This window comes from Macrobrachium nipponense, chromosome 15 (genome assembly GCF_015104395.2).
Source record: "Macrobrachium nipponense isolate FS-2020 chromosome 15, ASM1510439v2, whole genome shotgun sequence".
Lineage (NCBI taxonomy): Eukaryota > Metazoa > Arthropoda > Malacostraca > Decapoda > Palaemonidae > Macrobrachium > Macrobrachium nipponense.
This window is the reverse complement of record NC_087208.1, coordinates 64,706,577-64,731,666: the sequence shown is the minus strand read 5'-3', so window position 1 is coordinate 64,731,666 and position 25,090 is coordinate 64,706,577. Positions and strand designations below refer to the sequence as shown.

General features: G+C 38.5%; 1 protein-coding gene across 1 annotated transcript in view; it reads right to left on the bottom strand.

Annotated features, from left to right (window-relative positions):
* Window positions 1-4,139: 4,139 nt before the first annotated feature.
* The window catches only part of LOC135226886 (uncharacterized), a 303,064-nt gene continuing 282,113 nt past the window's right edge, over window positions 4,140-25,090 (bottom strand). Inside the window, exons 4-6 of the mRNA XM_064266578.1 lie at window positions 7,027-7,710; window positions 6,184-6,379; window positions 4,140-4,467 (exon numbers count right to left, since the gene is read on the bottom strand). Of these exons, the coding sequence (XP_064122648.1) occupies window positions 4,158-4,467; window positions 6,184-6,379; window positions 7,027-7,710 (1,190 nt within the window). The 3' untranslated portion in view covers window positions 4,140-4,157. The remainder of the gene's footprint in view (window positions 4,468-6,183; window positions 6,380-7,026; window positions 7,711-25,090) is intronic.

Sequence of the window (25,090 nt, the reverse complement as noted above, 5' to 3'; positions counted from 1 at the left end):
TGAAAGTCAACAGGATACTTAGACTCAAAAACTCTTTGACAATGCAGAAAGTCACAGGAATACCTAGACTTAAACTTCTTGACAAATGCTGAAAGTCACAGGGATGACCTAGACTTAAAGCTTCTTGGGAAACAAACCTGAAAGTCACAGGCATACCTAGACTCAAACTTCTTGACAAATGCTGAAAGTCACAGGATACTTAGACTTAAACTTCTTGACAAATGCTGAGAGTCACAGGATACTTAGACTTAAACTTCTTGACAAATGCTGAAAGTCACAGGATACTTAGACTTAAACTTCTTGGTAAACGCTGAAAGTCACAGGATACCTAGACTCAAACTTCTTGACAAATGCTGAAAGTCACAGGATACTTAGACTTAAACTTCTTGACAAATGCTGAAAGTCACAGGATACTTAGACTTAAACTTCTTGACAAATGCTGAAAGTCACAGGATACTTAGACTTAAACTTCTTGACAAATGCTGAGAGTCACAGGATACTTAGACTTAAACTTCTTGGCAAATACTGAAAGTCACAGGATACCTAGACTTAAACTTCTTGACAAATGCTGAAAGTCACAGGATACTTAGACTTAAACTTCTTGACAAATGCTGAAAGTCACAGGATACTTAGACTTAAACTTCTTGACAAACGCTGAAAGTCACAGGATACATAGAATTAAATGTTTTTCTTGGCAAATGCTGAAAGTCACAGGAACTTAGACTTAAACTTCTTGACAAATGCTGAAAGTCACAGGATACGTAGACTTAAATGTTTTTCTTGGCAAATGCTGAGTCACAGGATACATAGACTTAAACTTCTTGATAAACGCTGAAGGTCACAGGATACCTAGACCTAAACTTCTTGACAAATGCTGAAATTTACAAGATACTTAGACTTAAACTTCTTGAAAAACGCTGAAAGTCACAGGATACTTAGACTTAATCTTCTTGACAAATGCTGAAAGTCACAGGATACCTAGACTTAAACTTCTTGACAAATGCTGAAAGTCACAGGATACTTAGACTTAAACTTCTTGACAAATGCTGAAAGTCACAGGATACTTAGACTTAAACTTCTTGACAAATGCTGAAAGTCCACAGGGATACTTAGACTTCAAACTTCTTGACAAATGCTGAAAGTCACCAGAATAACTTAGACTTAAACTTCTTGACAAACGCTGAAAGTCACAGGATACTTAGACTTAAACTTCTTGACAAACGCTGAAAGTCACAGGATACATAGACTTAAATGTTCCCCTTTAAGGGAAAAATCTTACTAACACCGACGTCAAAAAGGATAAAGGAAACACGCTGCTACTTTTACCAACTTTCGCTCAGTAGTGTTCCGTTGCCTCCCTGTGATTTTTTCAAAGCGTTATAAAGAACAAAACGCAGCTGAAGGACAGGTATTCATCACACGTAATGACATATGTGGCCAACTGCACTTACTGAGAAAGAGCAAACAGTATTCTTAACACGAAGCTCAAGCTGTAGTTTACTGCATGACAATGTATCTATGAAGAGAGCTATACCTTTAGCTCCAGATGCAGCAAAGTGACACGCCTCCAGTGTCGTGTGAATAAAATAGTTTGATCTGAGTACGAGATACCTTCCCCGGTCCTAACTACTTGCAGTTTCTTACACAAATACTTTTTTGGTCCCCCTCATCATATCACTGGACAAGAAAAAAAAAAAAAGCGACAGCGCTACTTCTCCCATACAAGCAGGCAAACGCAAGCCCAAAAATCCCAAATAAGTTAGTAGGTGTATATGATTTCAATAAGGCAATTGGATGCAACAAAACGACCAACTTGTGGCCTTTCTCCTGGTCCTGTTAAAGGCGAGTCAGTTCTCCTGCGTAGCCAAGGTGCCACACGGCATCGTTCTTTGCAACAGTTAAGAGACGTACGTTATCTCCACAGTTCCGGAAAAATATTAATGACTTTATAAAAAAGGAAAAAAAATTGTCGCAGTTTAAGGAAACACTTGGAAACCTGAACCGTACCGTAAGTGTTCTAAGCGTGATTATTACGTAATTCGTTAAATCAACAGAGGTGATCGAGCTTCATTTTTACACAAAAGGCAATGAAGCAAATGCCATAAATAGCAAGGTGAAAGACATTGTGACCAGGAGCGTCATTTCAGATTTTTGTTGGGGCTGGGGTGGGAGGGGGATGGGGGGGCAAAGACAGTTTGGCGAGCGAAGAAAGCCTAATCAGCTGTTTTTTTATTATTTTGAGCTATTTTATGTGTTTTTGAAGCCACATGAGCAAGGTACTTAAGATATAAATTATATACTCCCACTACTGTTTGTTTATCTCATCATCACTGGTAGCTAGTAGACAGACAAGAATCAAGAAACGTAATATTTCCGAGAAATTTCATATATTTATGATTGCACATTTAAAAAGAAAACATGCTGTTACTTCTTGGGGCTTGCGGGGTGAGGAGGGCGAGTTGAGGCTTGGAGGTTGGGGGGCAAGTTTGAGTCTTGGGGGAGCAGTTGAACCCCAGCCCCCAAAAATGACGCCCCTGATAGTGACAATTAATTATATGTCAATTTAGCTTTTGTTGAAGACCGCAATTTTCATGCCTATTTCTGATTTACAGACTTTCATAAATAGCAGTGATGAAACAATTGGTCAGAGGACTCATTTTCGGCATTTGAGGTGCTTAAAATCCTTTTTATTTTTCAATCCTGTGTTTGTTTGGTCCGTGGTCTGTGTGTTGCTATTTCTGGAAGCTGGTTTGTCTCCGGTGTCATATTTACTTGCACGGACCTCGATGATGATCACATTACCAAAGTTTAGGCGATCTGCGGCTTAGCTCTGTGTGTGTGTGTGTGTGTGCGTGTGCGTGTGTGTGTGTGTGTGTGTTTTGTGCTTCGTCCAAGACTATGTGAAGTATAGATAGAACAGGTGTCTGTATGACACACTCCGGAACTTAATTCCCAAACAGACGTATCGCAGTCGAGGTTTGTGCAAAGGCAAACTATAGCAGATTCGCATCAACCGTGCATTTGATGTCTAGGCCCGTCCCTTACAACGCTCCTGATTGGCTGTTGATAAGCCAGCCACAGGGCTGGCCCGGCTGGGAAGTTCTCTCAGTCTCTCGAGAGAGTTCACATAGGTAGGATATGTGTTCCTCCTCTCCTGAGGGATACATCTTTCAAACGTATACCTCAGGAGAGGTGGTACCACCTATCCTGTCTATGTGAACTCTCTCGAGAGACTGAGTTTCCAGCCCTGCGACTGGCTTATTAACAGCCAATCAGGAGCGTCGTAAGGGACGGGCCTAGACATCAAATGCACGGTTGATGTGAATCTACTATAGCGCTTAGATTCTCTTGAACTAAACTCTCTATTAGAGTAACCACCTCACTTCCGGGGGCTGTTTTCAAACAATTTCTTGATTACTAATTCGTTTGGTGCCACGCACCGTACTTCTCAAAACAAGATCTCAAGCTCCACTGTCATTTAAAGTAAATTTCATACGTCTTGCATAATCTAAGTAACCATTAAATGTAATTATTTGCATGCAATAATCTCCCACGCAGCTATCAGTACGCACGTTTTGCAGAAGCAAAATGATGAGAATAATTGATTCGTGCGTAACCATCCAAATTGAAAGGTGATTTATGAAACACTTGCAAAGCATGCACTTATTAAATATGTCAACTAAATTAGGTAATCTTCATTAAAGGATTCCAGGTGAGCAAAATCCATACAAAATATTATAAAAAAAAAAAAAAATCTTTCAAAGCTTTAAAAAGATACAATGTAATACCGAGAACCACCTAATCATGACAATTTCTGAACACAATAAACCCCACTATTTTGGTTTAATTCTTAAGAAGCTCATTTTTTTGGTTACTCCCATTACACATCACATAACTGGAACTTGATATCAAACCAAGTTCATAACGGTTCGCTTAAACTTCATGCTGCAAGGAACGATGCCGAGTAAACAAATCAACACTGGAACGCTTTCGCTGAAGAGTCTGATTGACTGACGTTTCATGTTCGCCTTCCAGTGCCACACTACATCATCTGGTGAGCACTCGCCAACTTTAATATTCACTTGGGCTCACTTTCCCCTCACCCCCTCCCCCCCAAACCCCCTCACAAACAACCTCATCTTTCTCTCTTTCTTTTTTCAGACAGTCAAGAACTCTAGAGATTGAGAGCGCCTTGGCAGAGAAGGTCTGAAGGAATCGAAGGGGGACTCTCTTCTGTAGTCGTCCTCCAGGAGGCTGCTCCCTGGGGGCAGGTTCGATAACAAGGTGTAGAGGGGCGGGTGGCACTTGAGGCCCTCGTCGCAGGCATCGCAGTCCATCGCCTCCCCGCCGAGGACCAGCTCTATCTGGTCGGAAGCTCGACGCTGCCTGCTCTTCTTCTTCTTGATCTTCGTGGCTAAGTGGGCCTGGTACGAGATGTCCGGAAGGCAGACGTCACACATGCCAGTGCTGCAAGAGTTGGGGAAATTTCTGTCATCTAAATCATGCATTTGCTCGTCACTTGATAATAGTGAGGACAAAACAGGAAAATAATCTTAAATATTATTAATAATAATAAGGACAAAACAGTCTCATTATCATTATTATCATTTTAGAGCATTGCTGTTTTCACGACCTGACTTATTACAAAGATAATCTCAAACATTATTATTATAATAAAAGTAAGGACAAAACAGACTGATTATCATTATTATCATTTTAGATTATTGCTATTTTCACGACCTGACTTCTGTAATTACAAAAATAATCTCAAACATTATTATTGTCATGGTAATAAGGACAAACCAGACTAAATATCATTATTATCATTTTAGAGTTTTCCTATTTTCAATTTTCCCATTCAGCCTTCACGATCTGACTTCTGTAATACCCACCTAAGGTCCCTAGCTGAAATTTTATTGTCTGCAGTCTGTTATTTTCAATCGCTATAATTTCTTAATACTTTACTATTATTCTCAATAACATTACTGTCATTACCATTAATATGAATACTATTTTTTTCTTTACTTCTTCAGCAACTGCGTGGATAGTGCAGAATACCATTTTTATCACGTTATCTCATGTATTTAGACTGTGTGTATGTTTTTATTATCCCTACTTTGTCTATTCCATGTATATGACCTTGAGCTGAAATAAAATTTATTATTATTATTATTACTAATAATAATATAAAAGACAAAAACTTAATAAAAGTAAACGAAAATATATAAAATAAAATAAAAATTGGTAAATAAAAAATACATAAAAATATAATAGAATAGAGATAAAAGCTTCTCAGCCCTAACCGCAAACAACTTTTGTTTCCACAAAGAAATCTCAGCCACGAAAAAAAATAAAATAAAAATAAAAGCTAATCTGAGGACGAAAAATGTTGCAAACAATGAATCGCCTCCCAATGCGGAATAATTTAATTTAAACAGCTGACTGCCGATACTGAAATAATCTGTTAATCTTTTAAGCTAACTTCAATTTCTAGATCTCCTGTTACTTTCTTTCGTATGAAACAGATTCAATAAATAACGATATCGCTCGCGAAACTACCTTTTCAAGACGTCGACTGTTGCTTGATAGTTTGCTTTTTGTAGTCTAACGTTACTTTAAAAAAAAAAAAATAAATAAATAAATAAAAAACTTTCCTTCCTAATCCTCCTATGGGTCCGGTCAACAAATCCTGATGTCCACCATCCCAAACTAGCTATAAACCCCGTTCGACATAATTCTAGAGTGGATACTAGTGAGTGGCTGTTCTTACAACATTCCACAGTTAATATCTTACCATTGTTATAGTAGATTCACATCAACCGTGCATTTGATGTCTAGGCCAGTCCCTTACGAAGCTCCTGATTGGCTGCTGATAAGCCAATCAGAGGGCTGGAAATTCTCAAGTCTCTTTCGAGAGTTCACTTAGGTAGGATGTATGTTCCACCTCTCCTGAAGGATACTTTTGAAAGACGTATCCTTCAGAAGAGGTGGCACATAGATCCTACCCATGTGAACTCTCGAGAAAGACTGAGAGTTTCCAGCCCTGTGATTGGCTTATCAACAGCCAATCAGGAGCATCGTAAGGGACTGGCCTAGACATCGGATGTACGGTTGATGTGAATCAGCTATAAATGTCATCCCATGAATTCTTGCCGTTTGTCAAGACAAAAACGTAGCCACTACCTGACGGTGGGACATTCCTCCACGTAGTCCTCGTCTTCCCTGTAAGCAGCATAGGCCATGTGCTCGCTGTACGCCGGGTGGTTCCTGTATCTGCAGCAGCAGAAGGCGACGCAAATCAGCAGGATCACCGTCAGCAGGAGCGACAACGGGACTGCTAACAACAAGGCCTCTCTTATCTCTGCTGCCATGAGGTCGTCTGGGAGGGAGATTCCGTGTGGGAAGGGAAAACGAATGACTGACATGGACAGGTCATATCCACATGGTAATATATATATATATATATATATATATATATATATATATATATATATATATATATATATATATATATATCAATGTAGCACGAAAGAACACGTACTTGAGAATATCCTTAAATCCACGGTAGAAAGGTAAGTGAACCAGGGACTTGGAACACGTATTACTTTCGTTGTATATTCTACATTTTCAAGTTGGAAATGTAGAATATACTACGAAAGTACTTGTTCCAAGTCCCTGTTTCACTTACTTTTCTGCCGTGGATTAAGGATATATAATATATATATATATATATATATATATATATATATATATATATATATATATATATATATGCACGTACATAATTCCCTGGAACAGAAATGTGAGGTTAATCCCAATTTGAAAGGAAAATCAAAATAACTACTGACGGCTTCGTAATCTGAATAGCAACCACTGCTGATTCTGTGGACGGTACTTAACTTGTAGAAAAGAGGGGATAGAATATTAACGAACTTGAAAATGAATAAGCTGTCAGCATATAAATGAACACTGCAATGGGTGATTCAATAAGGGATCTCTTAATGAGAGAGAGAGAGAGAGACTTACCATCTTCAATGATATCATGAGGTGTTCTGAGATGTGTTATGTTTCCCATTATAATGACATTTGTCAAATTATCAAATTGGCTGTTCACTCTCTTGGCTCCAGGGACACTATTTTCCTCTGAAGGTTTCACAACGGAGGGCGCGACCAGACGAGCCGTAGGATGAGCCGCCTCGGGCTGAAATTCCAATTCCTCCGGCAACCCCTGTCGTCCTATGGCGGTCTGGTGCATTCCTTCAGAGGGCGTCGTCTTGTACCGCCTGTGATGACTCTTCCTGCGGGAGTGGCGGATGTGGTGGTGGGGGGCGTTTCCACTCCTCTGCCAGGTCGCGTCATCGTCGACGCTTTCAGTTTTGCCGATCTCGTTCCATTCCTCGCCGAGCGACAGCTCCTCCGGTATCGCGTCCATGTCGTACCTCTTCTTCCTGCGCAAATTCCTCCCTACTTCTTTCCCATCCTCGAAGTCCTCTTCGGGGAAAGACAGTAACTTTCGCCGGATTGCTAATAACAACTCGTCCAGGAAGCCGCTGTCGGCCAAAACGTCATCAGCTGTCTGTGACGGCGTCCGTATTCTTTTCTCTGATTGGTCGAGACTCTGAGGTAGTTGCTGACGCAGATAAGAGATGTCACTGTCGGCCTTGGCGGAGATTCCTGGCACCTCCGGTATTTCGTCGACTTTGCCATTACCTGTAAAGAAGAGGCATTCCATTCAGATTAAATGGTATCCAACGCGCAAATCGCTGAGCCAAATTTACAGCAGCTACCTTTTGAATTTTGAATAATGTAGTCTAATTCAATTTGCGTCATAACAAATAAACAAACCTTTAAATCTATATATATATATATATATATATATATATATATATATATATATATATATATATATATATACACACACATATTTAAACTTTAAATAAATACATTTAAGAAGACTTTAAAAATTTGAGGGAAAAATCAAGTAATTCTAAAAGGAAAACGTACTTACATTTCAGCATATCAACTAAATATGTCAATGCATTCAAACAATTATTATCAAATTTTAGAAACTGGAAGAATCTCCAAAATTAGAAAATAAATTCACCCTATAAGCATTAATGCAAATACATCATTTTGTCAGCATCATGCTTTCAAAGTACACTTTGGACGACATCCTAATTTTCATCATTGGAAGCTCTACTGGTTCACGGAAACTATGAACACGAGAGTAAATCGATTTTTCTCGAGTATTTCAGAAGTAATTCAAAGTCTCAGAATTCTCCCTAGTTTCAGAGGAAGTGCTGACATTACCTACGGTGAAAAATACACCTACCTTCATAGCCATTTTCCTACATAGTGGGTGCTAAGCCTTCTTGGGTATCAGCATGACAACAGCATTCTAAAAGTTATATAAGGTATGCATTTCAAAAACTGTTAGTACCGCAGGGTATCTGATGAAAAATGAAGCAGACTTTATAAATATATGCAACTTATGTAACTTTAAACTACATCTTTTTGATGAGCATCCATTACGGCATTGGGCCAATAGCCTTCCTTCAGGGAGCAGTTGAATATATCACAATTATACTATCATAAAATTCCTGTATCTTTAACTCAATGCAAAATACCCTTTTCAGACCTTTTTAGACCTTTCCTACCAACCAACGCCCCACCCCGGCCCCCACACAACAACACAGTAGTTTGTAGGCTTTCTCCCCGAGTAAGTGAAAAAGTCTCCTTCTACCTAAATAATCCCCTTTCCATTTCCTCTAATAGAGTGATTCTTTTTTTTTTTTTTGACCCATGCACCCTTTTACCATAATCAGAATGTCATTCTCCCATTCCTTTTTCCAAAATTGTCTGTCTCAAAAGGTGCATTCCAAGTAATACACTACGAAATACTAACACAAACACACAAGCTAGCGGAGTGCAGACCGATGCACACTCGTTTTGTGTAGCCCTAAAGCCAGTTTGAGCCTGCCAATCTGTAGTCACAATTCCTCCACTGTTTGAGAACCTCTGCTCTAATACACAGTCGATTATTGGCATTTACTTTCTCTGCTATTTTTCTCGTCTGTCTTTCATCTCCCTTTGATTGTGATTAGCGTTTCTCTGATGGAATTCTCAGATCAAGAAGTTGGCCCCTTTCCGGATCGATTTCTAATATAAATACTCCGCAACAATTTACATGTGATGAAAGCTGACTCTCAACTCCTGAATGAAAACAAAAGTCAGTTCACAAACGGATTTCCTTTTCTTCAGCGTTAATCACTCGCTAAATAAAAAAAAAACAAATAGTAGAGATTCATCAACGATGAGTATCTAAAAGCTGACTAACGTGTAAGTATTAAAGACTTAGAAAATATTCTACAAAGTTGAAAGTCTATGAATCACCAACCAAGATTTAAAATGGACTAGACTGTAATAAATAAAGATTTAAGAGCTTGGTTAATAACTGGCAAACAAAGGTTTAAAGAATGAAGCTACAGTCATAAAAATGATAAAATAATGTATCTATAACAATAAAACCAGTGTTTATCCTCCCCTGGGTGACAGTGGGGGGGGGGGGGGGATATGACACAGTCACCCCGCCACTGCAAACCTGTTTGTCCGTCCGGGTGGGACCAGGGTAAGTAGGGGAGACTTACAACCTCCTCCTGGAAACCTATTTGTCCACCCGGGTGGGGGTGGGTAGGTAAGTAGGGGATCGGGAAGGTAGGGAAGACGTAGCACTGTTCCAGCACACGTAGCGCACGTAAAGAACTAGTGTGTAATCATGTACAATAAAGATTTAAACGGTAATTACCGAAGAACACCTAACAAAAATATAAGACGCATTTAAAAAATATGTCATAACCAACGAAGAACTGATTACCATCATCTATGAAGGACGAAAACTCCACTCATAACCACTGGACTATCAGAAGAAATGAGTCTGTAGTCAATAAAGGTTTCAAGTGGAATTCTTAAAAACCCAACACAAATTAGGAGACTCATAACCAGTGAGGACTTAAAAAAAAAATATATTTACTAACCAAGGAAGGATCGTAATCAACTGGAGACCAATAAAGATTTGATTAAAATCATTCCACTCCCTATGAGAATCTGGTTGGAAATAATTTTCTAACCGTAAGAATGATTAAGAGACGAATAGTTCAGGGACATTAGTACTTGACTAATGACGTTTCGAAGTATTCAGCAAAAATCGCGAATCAGGGGCGAATAATAATGATATGTTCGAGGTCATAAATTCAGACGCTGGTCAAAGGAAACGAAAGAAATAAAAGTGCTGATTTACATGATCATTCAAAATGGATGCGTTAAAAGATAGTTCTAATTAATCACTAAAAAGTGGAGTAAAATGTGCTATTCTAGGTATTCACAGCATAAACCACATCTTAAAAACAGAAAAATTTCAAGCAAGAGAGAGAAAGAGAGAGAAAGAGAGAGAGAGAGAGAGAGAGAGAGAGAGAGAGAGAGAGAGAGAGAGAGAGAGAGAGAGAGAAAGAGTCATCCCTCGGACTTTCATTAATTATGGAAATCAATGAATTTCTTTGTACAAGGAAACGCCCCATATTCTTCAAGTACACAACCCTTGGGGAGGCCTGGAGAGCTCCTTCAATTCAGACTAATGAGGTTGCTTCACCTGCCATACATACACCTGTGGTTCTCAATACCCTCTCCAAACCAATCCCCATTTTATAGGGGAGGTTGGTGGGGGCTTAATCCTGCCGTTCTCCCTCATCTAATTTACACAGTCGGAGAGCTCAATTTATCTCCACACTGTTCTGCTAACAACTACGCTAATTCCTTTCTTACTAACACGAATATAAAGGCTCACCACCAGTAAAGACTTGCGAGAGGTTAGTCGACCGGAATGATTTGCACAGGTAGGTCAGTAGAGGACATGAGGCTTGCAACCTCATCCCAAAACTACTTGCTAGGAACGAAAGGGAGGGAAACAGGGGGTGTGCTACCCTCTACGGCCGAATACCTACACTGGCCTATAATTCACTACTTCGGTCAACAGCGGAAAACTGGATTATATTTTTAATGAAACAGGCTCAAAACAATATGTAGCGTCCAAACAATAATAATATTACAATAATCCCATTTTAATACATTAAATCATTACAATGACGTTATGTGCGAGATGGACAATTTTAATTTATTTACAGTTATATAAGTTGTAATATAAGAAAATTGATAACAGAACATAATTTAATTTGTGAAGCAATGAAAACAAAAATCGTGTGATCTGGTGGTAACGAACAAAACAGAATTAGAGGAAAGGAAGAATTAGTAGAGAATACCATTTACTCGGAACACAGCAGTCACCGTAGATTAATCCTGGCTGGATCTGTTTGTATTTCACTCATAAACCTACACTGAACAAACAACTAGAAGCAGAAACATCACTCCCATCGTGCAGACGCCCTACAACACACAACGCTAACATAGAAAACAACCAAAACAACGCCTAAATCACACCTTTTCTCAACAACCACCTCCTTCCCCATTCCACCCCAACCCTTTCTTTCCACACTTCCTTTCCCTTAATCCGTATATAGTACCTGCATTCCGAATTCTGTTTTGTTCGTTGCCACCAGATCACACGATTTTTGTTTTCATTATGTTTCACAAATTAAATTATCTCTGGCATTCCACTGAGAAGCCAGAGATGTGTATTTCTGGTGATAAAAGTTCACTTTCGACGTGGTTCGGAAGTCACGTAAAGCCGTTGGTCCCGTTGGTGAATAACCACTGGTTTCATGCAACGTAAAAACACCATACAAACAATCATACAAATTATACTATGTTCTGTTTTAAATTCTAATATATTGCAACTTATATAACAGTAAATAAATTAGAATTGTTTATCTTACACATTATTATTGTAATGATTTAATGTAGCATTATGGGATTATTGTAATATTGTTTAGACGCTACATATCCGTCCGCAAACTGTATCAAAACAACAGGACGCTATGTCCAGATTATTTTACGAGTGACGGAATAGCTGTGGTGTTGTGTTTACCAGTAAATGGAACAAAGAGTTAATCTTGGTCCGTTTTTTTCCACTCTGATTTTAGAGGAATGAAGTTTTAGAAAATTTTGTCAAACCAATAAGAAGTTGATTAACGACCAAAAAGCCATAGAATTCAACGAAATCTGCATATATATATATATATATATATATATATATATATATATATATATATATACGTATATATATGCATGTATAATATATATATATATATATATATATTATATGTATATATGTATACCATATTACAAATATACTTGAGCTATTAGGACCACCTCTCTCTCTTCTCTCTCTCTCTCTCTCTCTCTCTCTCTCTCTCTCTCTCTCTCTCTCTATATATATATATATATATATATATATATATATATATATATATATATATATATATATATATACATACATACATATATATATATATTATACACACACACATATATGTAGTATATGTGTGTGTGTGTACATATAGGTATATACCATATTACATACTATATACTTGAGCTATTAGGACAATCTCTCTCTCTCTCTCTCTCTCTCTCTCTCTCTCTCTCTCTCCCAGGTCATAAAAGAAGTTGAAACCTAAATTTATGGAGGGGATTAGTGAATGGTGTAGTTGGGGTGGGGTGGGGGGTGTATGAGGCTGAACTCCAGTACAACGACAACTCACACTGATTTCCCACCTCACATTCTCCTCCAGGTGGATGGGACTCTGCTGAACGAGTCTGAAGCTTTAACTATTCAAGGTGTAACTCTGACTCATATCTAACTTTCGAGAAACATCTAGTCAAAGTTTCAGCAAATGCCGCACGCAAGTTAGGTATCGTTCGTAAGGCCTCATATATTTGCAACAGTAATGAAATCAATGTAACCAATTTTAGGACATTTGTTCTTCCTTTACAAAAATAATAACTGCTTTCCGCTGTGGATGTCTGCTTCTGTCATTACCACCATTAACAACTTTTACTTTTTACTGTTATTGTTATGCCAACGGCATTTTCTTAATCCTGCTTTCTTGGATAGTGACTGACCCTCAGCAAAGTTCGAGGGGTCGTTATCTACGACTAATATTATTTGGGTTTGATGAGTTGAGTTGAGTTGAATAAAGAATTTAGGTCAAAGGCCAAGCACTGGGAAATCGACAGTAAAAGGTCTGAAAGGTGTAACAGGAGAAAATCCTCGCGGTTACACTATGAATCAAGAGTTAGGAGAGGGTGAAAGGTAAGATGAAGAAAGATAATACGAAAGGAGGTACAGTAAAAGGAACGAAAGTGGTTGAAGCTAGGGGCCGAAGGGACGCTGCAAAGAACCTTAAGTAATGCTTATAGTGCACGGCATGAGGTCCACTGACGGCATTATCCCCCCTACGGGGATTACTTGAGTTTGTGGTGGTAGGTTTCCGTTTCCTAAACATTAGCAGTTATAACTTGGACCATCGACTGATGATCTCTTGTCTACCAATTTTTCATAACAGAGATCCTTCACATTGACAACTGATCCCTGATCCACTTTTCCTGCTGAGAGCGACCAGATTTGCTAATGAACAGCAGCACAACGTCCCTCGTTGTCGAACTTCTCAGTTCCAGAGGTCTTTAATTCCTCACACCGCTGGACACTGGAACAGTCTTCTTCAGGATGCAACTCAATTGAAACCTGAAAGTTCTAACAGAGATGCAATGCATGACTACCCTAAAGCCATTTTCCTTGTATTTTATAATTTATTGTATTTTTATATATTCATTTATCAATTCATTAACTTATTTTTCTTCCCTGATATCTGATCTCTTCTTTCTGTACTTCCTGTTACCTTCTGTTACTTCTTTCAAATGAACATCACACCCTTTGGAAGCTGGAATTTCAAGTCAATGGCACTTGTGGGCCTGTTCCATATAAATAGGTTTCGTCTACTGAATAATTAATAATAATAAGAAAAAGGACTTCTGTATCCAAGGTTTTTCCTGGGCACTGATGACCTTCGTGGTCCAGTCGGTAGCGCCCTGGCCTGTCATTTGAGAGACTGGGGGTTCGATCCTGATGGTTGTCAGAATGTGTGTGTGTGTGTGTGTGTGTGTAATATATATATATATATATATATATATATATATATATATATATATATATATATATATATAATCATCAATGAAGGGAAGAGGACACACAGATATACATGCTGTCTTTATTGCGAAGTTTCGTAATTATCAAATTAATTACATCATTAGGCTGTTAAAATGAAAAATAAAATTCCTAGTAAACAAAACTAAAAATTAAAAATTCAGAAATGCAAAATCTAAAATATTATTCTTACGAAGTGTACAAAATATACACATTAAAATTAAAGAAATTAAATTATTTAAAAGGACAAACATTAAAATGAAAGATAAATGAACATAAAATAAGCAAAAATTGACAAAAATTGAAAGCAGCAGTGAACAGTTACAGGTTAAGGACCGACCTAGAGGAGTGACAGCGTTAAACTAAACGTAAACATAAAAACATAAATAAACAACACAAGTCAAGACAAATACAGAGGGGAGGAAGACGTATGGATGTTCAACGACGAAACAAGTTGTTTAATAAAGAGAGACTAGAATAACAAGGCCCTGCGGGTTGGTGATATGGCCTAAAATACAGAAGTCTTTATTATTGATATATGTTTTACACATTTTGGAGTGATTTCTAATGTGTATTTGTCTTGACTTGTGTTGTTTATTTATGTTTTTATGTTTACGTTTAGTTTAACGCTGTCATTCCTCTAGGTCGGTCCTTAACTTCTTGTTCTGTAGCTGTTCACTGCTGCTTCAATTTTTTGTCAATTTTTGTTTATTTTATGTTCATTTATCTTTCATTTTAATGTTTGTCCTTTTAAATAATTTAATTTCTTTAATCTTAATGTGTATATTTTGTACACTTCGTAAGAATAATTTTTTAGCTTTTGCATTTCTGAATTTTTAATTTTTAGTTTTGTTTTTACAATTTTACTAGGAATTTTATTTTTCATTTTAACAGCATGATGATGTAATTAATTTGATAATTACGAAACGTCGCAATAAAGACAGCATGTACATCTGTGTGTGTCCTCATCCCTTGATTGATGATTATTAATATGGATTGACTCCTGGCTCCTGGCACTAAGCTGTATATATATATATATATATATATATATATATATATATATATATATATATATATATATATATATATGACTGGTCCAAAATTTTCTGTTACAACAGAATTCCATAGATAAAATCTTAATGAGAAATTATCAACCGGGGTGACCTAGTTAAATGGCTTACCTGTGGATATAAATACCGACTTTTCTGTACCTTTTCTCATTCATTACCTACCTATGGCGGGACACAGTAGTCTCTGAAATATAGACTTACTTTATATACTTCGACGTTTTTATGGGCTCCTTTTATTAGATATGTAAACATATATATATATATATATATATATATATATATATATATATATATATATATATGTATGTATGTATGTATGTATGTATATAGTATATGCGTGGGTTTGCGTATGCGTATGCGTGCGTGCGTTTGCGTTAATATAATCCTTTTTTTCATGTTAAACACGTCACCACTTCTTCCAAAACATAAACATACTGTATGACACACTTTACAGGAAACCTAGACATTTGATCGCCAGAGGTATACCCCTGATTGTGCCTGTCATGAAAATACAATCAATCTGAAGCGCTGCTTACGGCGGATGTGGCCTCTTTGGAAAAACCCTCTTCAGTCTCGGATACCGTCCTTATTTATGAGTGATATGGAATGTCAAGAACGCAATAACCAGACAACGAAGCTCTTGAAATAACAATAAACACCAAGGACGGAGAACGAAGTTTCTGATAAATGGGAATGTTGAGGGACGAATTTCTTGACAACTAGACAACGAAGTTCTTGAAATAAAAAAAAACACCAAGGACGGAGGAAGAAGTTTCCAATAAATGGGAAGGTTGAGGGACGAAGTTCTTGACATAACAATTAATACCAAGGGCGTAGAAAGAAGTTTCTGATAAATGGGAAGGTTGAGGGACTCTTGTTTTTCATAGATGGTCCGCTGGTATGGTGGTTAGCGTCGTGAATGCCAGTCAGATGTCGCAGGTTCGCGTCTCCCCAAGCGTGATGAAAAATCACTGACTATGTATCATAATCACGTACTGCTGCAGTGTGGGGTCTGAGGCAGGAGGTTGAAACCAACATTCTTTGGAAGCTCAAATTTCAAGTCAGTGGTCCCTGTGTGCTTATTTCATGGGACTAGGTTTTATCTATTGAATATTATAATAATAATGACGAAAGCATACACTTTGAAGAAGCACTGATCACTTGCGTCTGTTTGTTTGTTTGTATGGTGTTTTTACGTTGCATGGAACCATTGGTTATTCAGCAACGGGAACAACGGCTTTACGTGACTTCCGAACCACGTCGAGTGTGAACTTCTATCGCCAGAAACACACATCTCTCACACCTCAATGGAATACCCGAGAATCGAACTCGCGGCCATCGAGGTGGTGCGCCAACACCATACCGACCACGCCACTGAGGCACTGCATTTGCGTCTGGTAACAATTCCCTCTCTTATTTCTTTCTTTCTCCCACCTCATTTGAGACCGAGAACTGATAATTAACAAATAAGTTTGTAATTCGCTGGTTATTTAGACAATTCAAAAGAGGGAAACTGAAAAGAGAGAGAGAGAGAGAGAGAGGAGGGAGGAGGATAGAAGATGAGAGAGGAGGAGACGAGAGAGAGAGGAGAGAGAGAAGGGAGAGAGAGAGAGAGAGAGAGAGAGAGAGAGAGAGAGAGAGAGATCAACGGTTCAATCTGCTCTTAAATAGGGTCCAGAGGTGCGATTGGCTGGTTCGGACTGGGTAACGGCGATGATGATGATGATGATGATGATGATGATGATTATGATTATTATTATTATTATTATTATTATTATTATCAGAACTGTTCAACTTCCTGTTGAATAGTTCCTGCGAAACCGCTGTCACTTATTTGATAGCATAGAGAAGTTAACCTTCGATATTATGGTGAGTACAATGTTTTCTTTTATCAAAGTCTTCATCACTGGGTTTTTTTTTTTTTAATTGACCACATAAATCTTTTAGCTTCATACTTCCTTGCAGATGTTTTTATATCAATCATGATTAAGTATCAAGACGAAGAACTTATTGTATTCATGCAAGGCTGGACGTCTTAATTGTTACCAAAGTAAAGCAGACAATTTTACAGGTTAAAACATTAGTATTTGAAAAACTACAGATTCATTCAAACAACAACAACAAAAAAAACGGATAATTTCTGACAAGGAGAGTAAACTGTGAATTACATTAAAAGCATAATCTTCTTTAAGGCTCTATATTCCCTCCTGAGGAAAGCTCCTTCAGGTGATTATTTCAAGAGGATTAATAGACGTTACATCCGAACGTTTATGGCCCAAAAAAGAGGACTCATTAGAAGCGGTGTAATTATGAACGTTCTCGTCAACGGAGCTTTTCTTCATTATACGTACACTGCGGTTACAAAATTGGATTCAAGTGGATGTCATTAGGAAGAGTATAATGAGATATAGCGATGGCTGCTGTATATAATGCTTGTGATGATCATGACATAGCTGATAGCGGTTGCATTATAAAGGTAAACTCAAGGTAATATTTCACATAAATATGTCATTAAGATAACGATAATCAAGAAAATGCTGGGGTCTTTCTAGACAGTGACTCCAAGGGGTTTAACCTTTGTAAAGGCGTGTTTAGTACAAGCCTGTTGGCGATGAGCGTTTGTTTGTTTGTATGGTGTTTTTACGTTGCATGGAACCAGTGGTTCTTCAGCAACGGGACCTACGGCTTTACGTGACTTCCGAGCCACGTAAGCAAAAGGCTGTAAATATCATAATCATAATGACCCCAAGTAATATTAGTCGTAGATAACAACCCCCAAAACTTTGCTGGGGTCACTATCTAAGCTCCAAATGCTGGAAAGCTGGATTAAGATCATGTCGATGGCATAACAGTAAAAGTAAAAGTTGTTAATGGTGGTAAAGACAATCATTAAAGATGACTGACAATAACACATGGCTTTCAGGAATCATCAATATAGGTCAGGGATAGAAATGTCGATGATAATACTATTACCATCACTGAGGTTAAGAGTTTCAAATCCTACCATGACGAGGACTTTAGTCCACGTAAAGTTTCAGGATTCCAAAGTTATTTCTAACTATACACCAAGATTTAACAAACAAGAAAAGGTTCTTATTTATCTTCTGTAAAGACGATGATTCTTCTCAGTCTTCTTTATAACTATGATGGACGGTGTTGATAATTATGAATGGAATGGAATATAGAGTTTAGGCCAAAGGCCAAGCACTGGGACCCGTGAGGTCATTCATTGCTGGAAAGGAAATGAAGAGTAGGTACTAGGTTCGAAAGGCGTAACAGGAGGAAAACCTCGTAGTTGCACAATATGAATCAATTGTTAGGTTAGGTGTGGGTGGATAGCAAGCTGGAAGAAAGATAATATGAATGGAGGTGCAGTAAAAGGAATGAAAGGGACGCTGCAAAGAACCTTTAGTAATGCCTACAGTGTACCCCTTGAGGTGCACTGAAGGCACCACCTCCTATAGGGGATGAATTTGAATAGTCGAACGACCGTTATGACGACGGCATTGATTCCCAATTCTATGTTTAAAAGACAATTCCTCAACATTCAGCCCCCGTAGGAGGGTAGTGCCGTCAGCGGACCTCAAGCGGTGCACTGTAGGCATTACTTAAAGTACTTTGCAGCGTGCCCTAGCGGCAACCACTTCCGTTCCTTTTACCGTACCTCCTTTCATATTATCTTTCTTCATCTTACTTTCCACCCTCTCCTAATACTTGATTCATAGTGCAACTACTTTGAGGTTTTCTTCCTGTTACACCTCTCAAACCTTTTCACTGTCAATCTCCATGTCAGCGCTGAATGGCCTCATAGGTCCCAGTGCTTGGCCTCTATCCTAAATTCTATATTCAACTCTTAACTCAACATTCTGCCTATTCCCTTGGAAGAAAAATAAAAGTAGTTCAAGCCTCATTCGCTATTTGTCTATTGAATCTTATTTTAAATCATACAAGAAACTTTCAAAGATTAATAATGCCTGACGCACATCTCCTTAAAAGCTATTAGAATCGACCGCCCTTGTGCCAACATTACTATTGCTCCTGGATGGACACACATTCCCGAGATGTATACCATAGTAGATTCACATCAACCGTGCATCTGATGTCTAGGCCCGTCCCTGACGACGTTCCTGACTGGTTGTTGATAAGCCAATCACAGGGCTGGAAACTCTCAGTCTCTCAAGAGAGTTCACACAGGCAGGATGTATGTTCCACCTCTCCTGAGGGATGCTTTTGAAAGACGTATCCCTCAGCAGAGGTGGAACATAGATCCTACCCATGTGAACTCCGATAGACTGAGAGTTTCCAGCCTGTGATTGGCTTATCAACAGCCAATCAGGAGCGTCGTAAGGGACTGGCCTAGACATCAAATGCACGGTTGATGTGATTCAACTACTGTATCGTAGCACCGGCTCCGGTTATTTTGTCAAGACCATAGGTTAGGTCAGGCTAGTTCCAAACATGACCACTTTAGCAATTTGGGAGTGGGAAACATAATGAGACTATTTTCAAAAAGATTCTAAGTTAGTTTTTTAAGATAAGGCGTCCCGTTTTGTCACGGGAGGTCCAGTACTCGGTTACAGTTCGGGAATATGCGTCCTGGACATTAAATCTCTAAGCTAACTGCGTAGCTTTACTCTTTAAACATTCACTTCTATATATTTCCCATGAATCTATCCCCTGCACTCCTCCTATCTGCATGTGTGATCTCCCTCATAACGGCGGTCTTGTCTTCTTCCATCTCGGTTGCTAAATTGGTCGGATAAGAAATGAATTTGCGAATAGAGACTAGAGAGGCTCACGTCTGCAAATGATGCTTTAGTTAGTTGGTGATATTGGGGAGAGAATCACAAGTGGCACAATTCTCCTAAGTGAGATTATGAGTCTGAATGGAAGCCAGCAATAAATGGCGGGAAAATTTGAGTGAATCATTCATATCGACATTCAAGAGTTGACGTATATAATGGATGTAAGGGAGAGAGAAGCATCTGCTAAAACACAATTAGGAAGCATAAAGAGATTGTTGAGCATCTCTCCTACCAAGGAATAGTGTGATTGTGAGTATGAATGTGAGCAAAAGCCAAGGAATAGTGTGAATGTGAGTATGAATGAGAGGAAAAGGGTATAATACCCAAGAAATGAAAGTGCAGACGCAGAGAGAAGGCAAGTGGGAAGGTCAAGTCCTGCTGATGAGCCTTTTTGTGATTATAAACAAGGCGTGATCCCACCTCCAGCTTACTGTGGACATGCTAAAATCTACGGTCACATAGCCCATTGTTACGCCAACGAAATTTAAATAAATACGCTATATTTTATTAGAAATAATTTTTTTTACATTTTCATTCCAATAAATAAATCATAAATATCATATCCTAAAATTCATTATCTTCAACTCAATGCAAAAAATCTTTTTCAGACCTCTAAGATTTCCTACCCGCACCCTTCCAAACAACAGCTAAGTAATTGGTAGGCTTACTACCAGAGTAAGCAAAAAAAGTGTAATCTAAACCTGGGTTGGCAATGATTAAATCAAACTGATTTAATCAACTGATTAAATCAATAATTTTTTCATTAAAATCATTATTTTTGTTTTTTATCTGAAAGCAAACAAATTGAAAAATATGGTTGGAGATTAATAAAAACTTAAGCATAACTGTGCTGCATCTATTTATTTTGATAAAAAAAAAATTGCAAGTACATACTCTAGGCCAGAACTGGAAACCTAACAGATAAATGAATAGTAATTCTTTCATAAAATACATTTTGAGTGGGAAAAAAGGATTGAAAAAAACATCTAACATAAAAAACCAAGTAAATAAAAATAATCAAATAAATCACTGATTTTACTATTTTATATTTAGAATTTTTTTTTAAATCACCAACTCCGATCTAAACTAGGTTATTAAAAGCAGAATGTGACACCGACAGTATCCAGCGCTTTCCAGTTACGAAAAATAACTAACACTGAAGTCTGGAAGAGCTACAAATTTGAAGTTTAGAGTTTGGAAGTCAAAAGAGCTGAGAATCAAAACAACTGAATCTCGGTTAAGGCAAGATATATATATATATATATATATATATATATATATATATATATATATATATATATCATATATATATATATATATATATATATATATATATATATATATATTTATATACACACACACACACACACACACACACACACACACACATATATATATATATATATATATATAGAGATATATATATATATATATATCCACAGCGAAAAATAAGAGGCGGGGTGTAAGTCCTGACAGGTTTCGACTTTATTTCCAAGCCACTGACGAAGGACTTACACCCCGCCTCTTATTTTTTACCTTTGAATATGTGTGATAAATGAATTACGTGCTAAAGTGATATATATATATATATATATATATATATATATATATATATATATATATATATATATATATACAGAGAGAGAGAGAGAGAGAGAGAGAGAGAGAGAGGGAGAGAGAGAATTCTGCAATAACCTGGCAGTCGCAAAAATAGCAACATATCGCCTCCCTAACAGCATTCCTCGCGAGAATTACATCCCTTTTTGATCGCAGACCTTATCTTATTTTCCTCTCTTTTCCCACCCACCGACTTTCCTCGACTTCCTTTCATACCTTTGCTCTTCTAGATCTCTTCATCTCGCACGCACTCTCCCACGCTGAGGGACACACACCCCCCCCCCCTCTCCCCCTCCCCCAATCCCAGGCCCCCAATCTCCTTCCTCTCCACTCTGAAGCTCCAACTTGTAATCGGTGCCAAGCGGTGGCACGTCGGGGGAAAATTAAGGAACCCACCTGAGACTCCGAAGGCTGCTTTTACGACGAAGAGGCGAAGGACTGTCGCCCTTACGCCACATTTCGACTGGGGTTAAATAACTTTATTCACGAGTGTGTTTACTGAAGCAAGGGGCCGTTTTCTAAGATGGCAGTGTGGAATACTTCTCCGGGATTATAATGTTGATAAAAGCTAGGAATATTCTCGTATAACTTTTCATGATGACGGTGATGCTATACATGGTGGTCAAAGGATGTGAATAGAGAAGCTAATATACGGGTTACTGACAGAAAAAGAGTTAACCCAATTTGTTCCTTGGCGAAGAAGTAAATGCATTTGCTAAGGCAATCAATCCTTTGACGAGCGAGGCTGAACGACGAAATACTGATGCGCCACTGTAGAAAAGTAAGTATACCTTAGTTTTACCAGGCCACTGAGCTGATTAACAGCCAGCTCGAAGGATTATATATTCTTACGTGGCTAGAAACCAGTTGGCTATTTAGCAACGGGACCTACAGCTTACTGTGGGATCCGAGCCACATCGAAGAATGAATTTCTATCACCAGGAATACAGTCCCCTGATTCCTTGTTGCCAGAACGGGGAATCGAACCCGGACCCTGAGATCAGTAGTCGAGCACGTTACCGACTCGTCCAACGAGGAACTACAGCAGTGTAGAACAGAAAAGAACAGAATTTAAGGCCAAGGGCCTAGCGATGGGACCTATGAGGTCATTCAGGGTTGAAACGGAAATTGACAGTAAAAGGTTGGGAAGGCGTTACACAAGGAAAACCTCAAAGCAGTTACAGTATGAAACAATTGTTAGGAGAGGGTGGACAGTAAGATGGAAGAAAGAGAATATGCACGGAGGCACAGTAAAAGGAATGAAAGTATTTGCAAATAGCGGCCCAAGGGACGCTGTAAAGAATCTTAATAATGCCTACATTGCACCGAATGAGGTGCACTGACGGTCTTACTCCCCCTACAGGAAAAGCGGCATTTTAATGTCAATAAACCACCTCTCCTGAATCTTTTCATATAATATATTACAAAACTCGAAGCTCTGCTGCACTTGACTCGTATTTTGGACATTTCACATTTTCCATACTTCATTCTCCCCATAAAACATATCACTGCTGAATTTATACTTTATAGAACCCTTCACTCTCCCTAAATCCAGACCCTTGTCATAGAATTCCTTAAAAAAAAAAAAAAAAAGTATATTCCCCTACACCAGTTTCAGAGGGTTCGTATATTCCATAACTGATCCTCCATACAAAACACTTCATTCTGGATTTCAGTTCTCCATAACGAAAACCCTCCCCCCCCCCCCCCCCCCCCCCCCTCCCACCCCCCCCCCCCCCCCCCCCCCCCCCCCCCCCCCCCACCCCCCCCCCCCCCCCCCCACCCCCCCCCCCCCCCCCCCCCCCCCCCCCCCCCCCCCCCCCCCCCCCCCACCCCCCCCCCCCCCCCACCCCCCCCCCCCCCCCCCCCCCCACCTCCACCCATGCTGTAGACTCTTCTCACATAATTTCTTAAAAAGAAGAGGAAGAAGAAGAAAAATATTTCCCATACATCACTTTAAGAGGGTTTCGTATATTCCATAACTGATACTCCATGCAAAACACTCCATTCTAGATTCTACTTCTCCATAAGGACAACCTCTCCCCCCACCTCCCCGGGGCCGTTAATATTATTCCTTCCCGAAGTCCGCAAGTCCTCCGCAAGGAAGTTTACGAGGAAGTTGTACCTCGGTTCTCAAGCAAAACTTCCCCCCCTGCAGGCGAAGAAGTTTATGCATCCCGGATTTCTTTCGGAATTCTTGTGATGACGTTTCACTCAGACTCCGGTTCGAACTATACTTTTAATCCTTCTTTATGCTGGAGTGTATACTGTGCATAGCATGATCTTCAGGCGACTGAGCGAGAGAAGAGAGAGAGAGAGAGAGAGAGAGAGAGAGAGAGAGAGAGAGAGAGAGAGAGAGAGAGAGAGATCAACGATCATGTAAACCTGTAAATAGTAATAGTTTTCACTTTAAGTTCGAAATGAATTAATTAAAAAACAATAATATTAACATTTGATAAATGCACTTATATGGGGCCTTCCACTATCCCAAATTACTTCCTTGAATCTCGAATGGAAGCACTTTTACTTCGAATGATTTAACTACTTCAAAGAAATTGACTTTATTTTCATGGATTTAAAATAACATAAAACACTGAGAACACACCATAATTCTGCCCGATAAGGAAAGTACATCCAGAGGTAAAAAAAAAAAAAAAAAAAAAAACAATGATGTGAATAATTATTTAACACAAGAGGAAATACCAAACAAGGCGTGATCCGACCTCCAGCTTACTCGAGGCGCATGCTAAAAAGGTGTTTCGCGTTGAGTTAAAGATACAGGAATTTTGCGATAGAATGTTTAAGATTTATTTATTAGAAAAAAATGGGAAAAAAAAATAAATATTCTGCTGGTTAAACAGTACAGAAAAAATATTTCTAATAAGATGTAGCGTATTTACTTTAATTTTCGCTATTTGATCGTAGATTTTAGCATGTGCCCCAAGTAAGCTGCAGGTCGGACCAGGCCTTGTTTCTTTTGCGATAATAACATATCTCCAGATGCAGAAGAAAATTTCGAATTGACAGCAGTCACTGCAACGAGAAAATAATTTTATGAAGAACGTTCAATGTAAACCCATGAGAGGTTAACATAGGACCAGCCATTGCTATGCACTGGGGTAATGATCTTGAGGAATAACGAACATTTGCGAAAAACCCTCAATTTCAGTTACCTGAGATTTAAGAGGCAATATAAAAAGGCTAATTACCATCTTCAATAAAAGGCTGTTTTTCCCTCGCTAAATCCTACACTCTAAGCTTAATTAGAAAAAGGAGCCTTCCCTAATCACTAAGGGTATTTTGCACGTAAATGAGGATAATTAGGGCTGAGGGTGCACATACAAACATGTATTTTTATGTCAATAGTGATACAGTAAAAGTAATTTGTTTTCATTGTTTTCAATTGCAAACGGGGCAGTGAGTAATATATATATATATATATATAT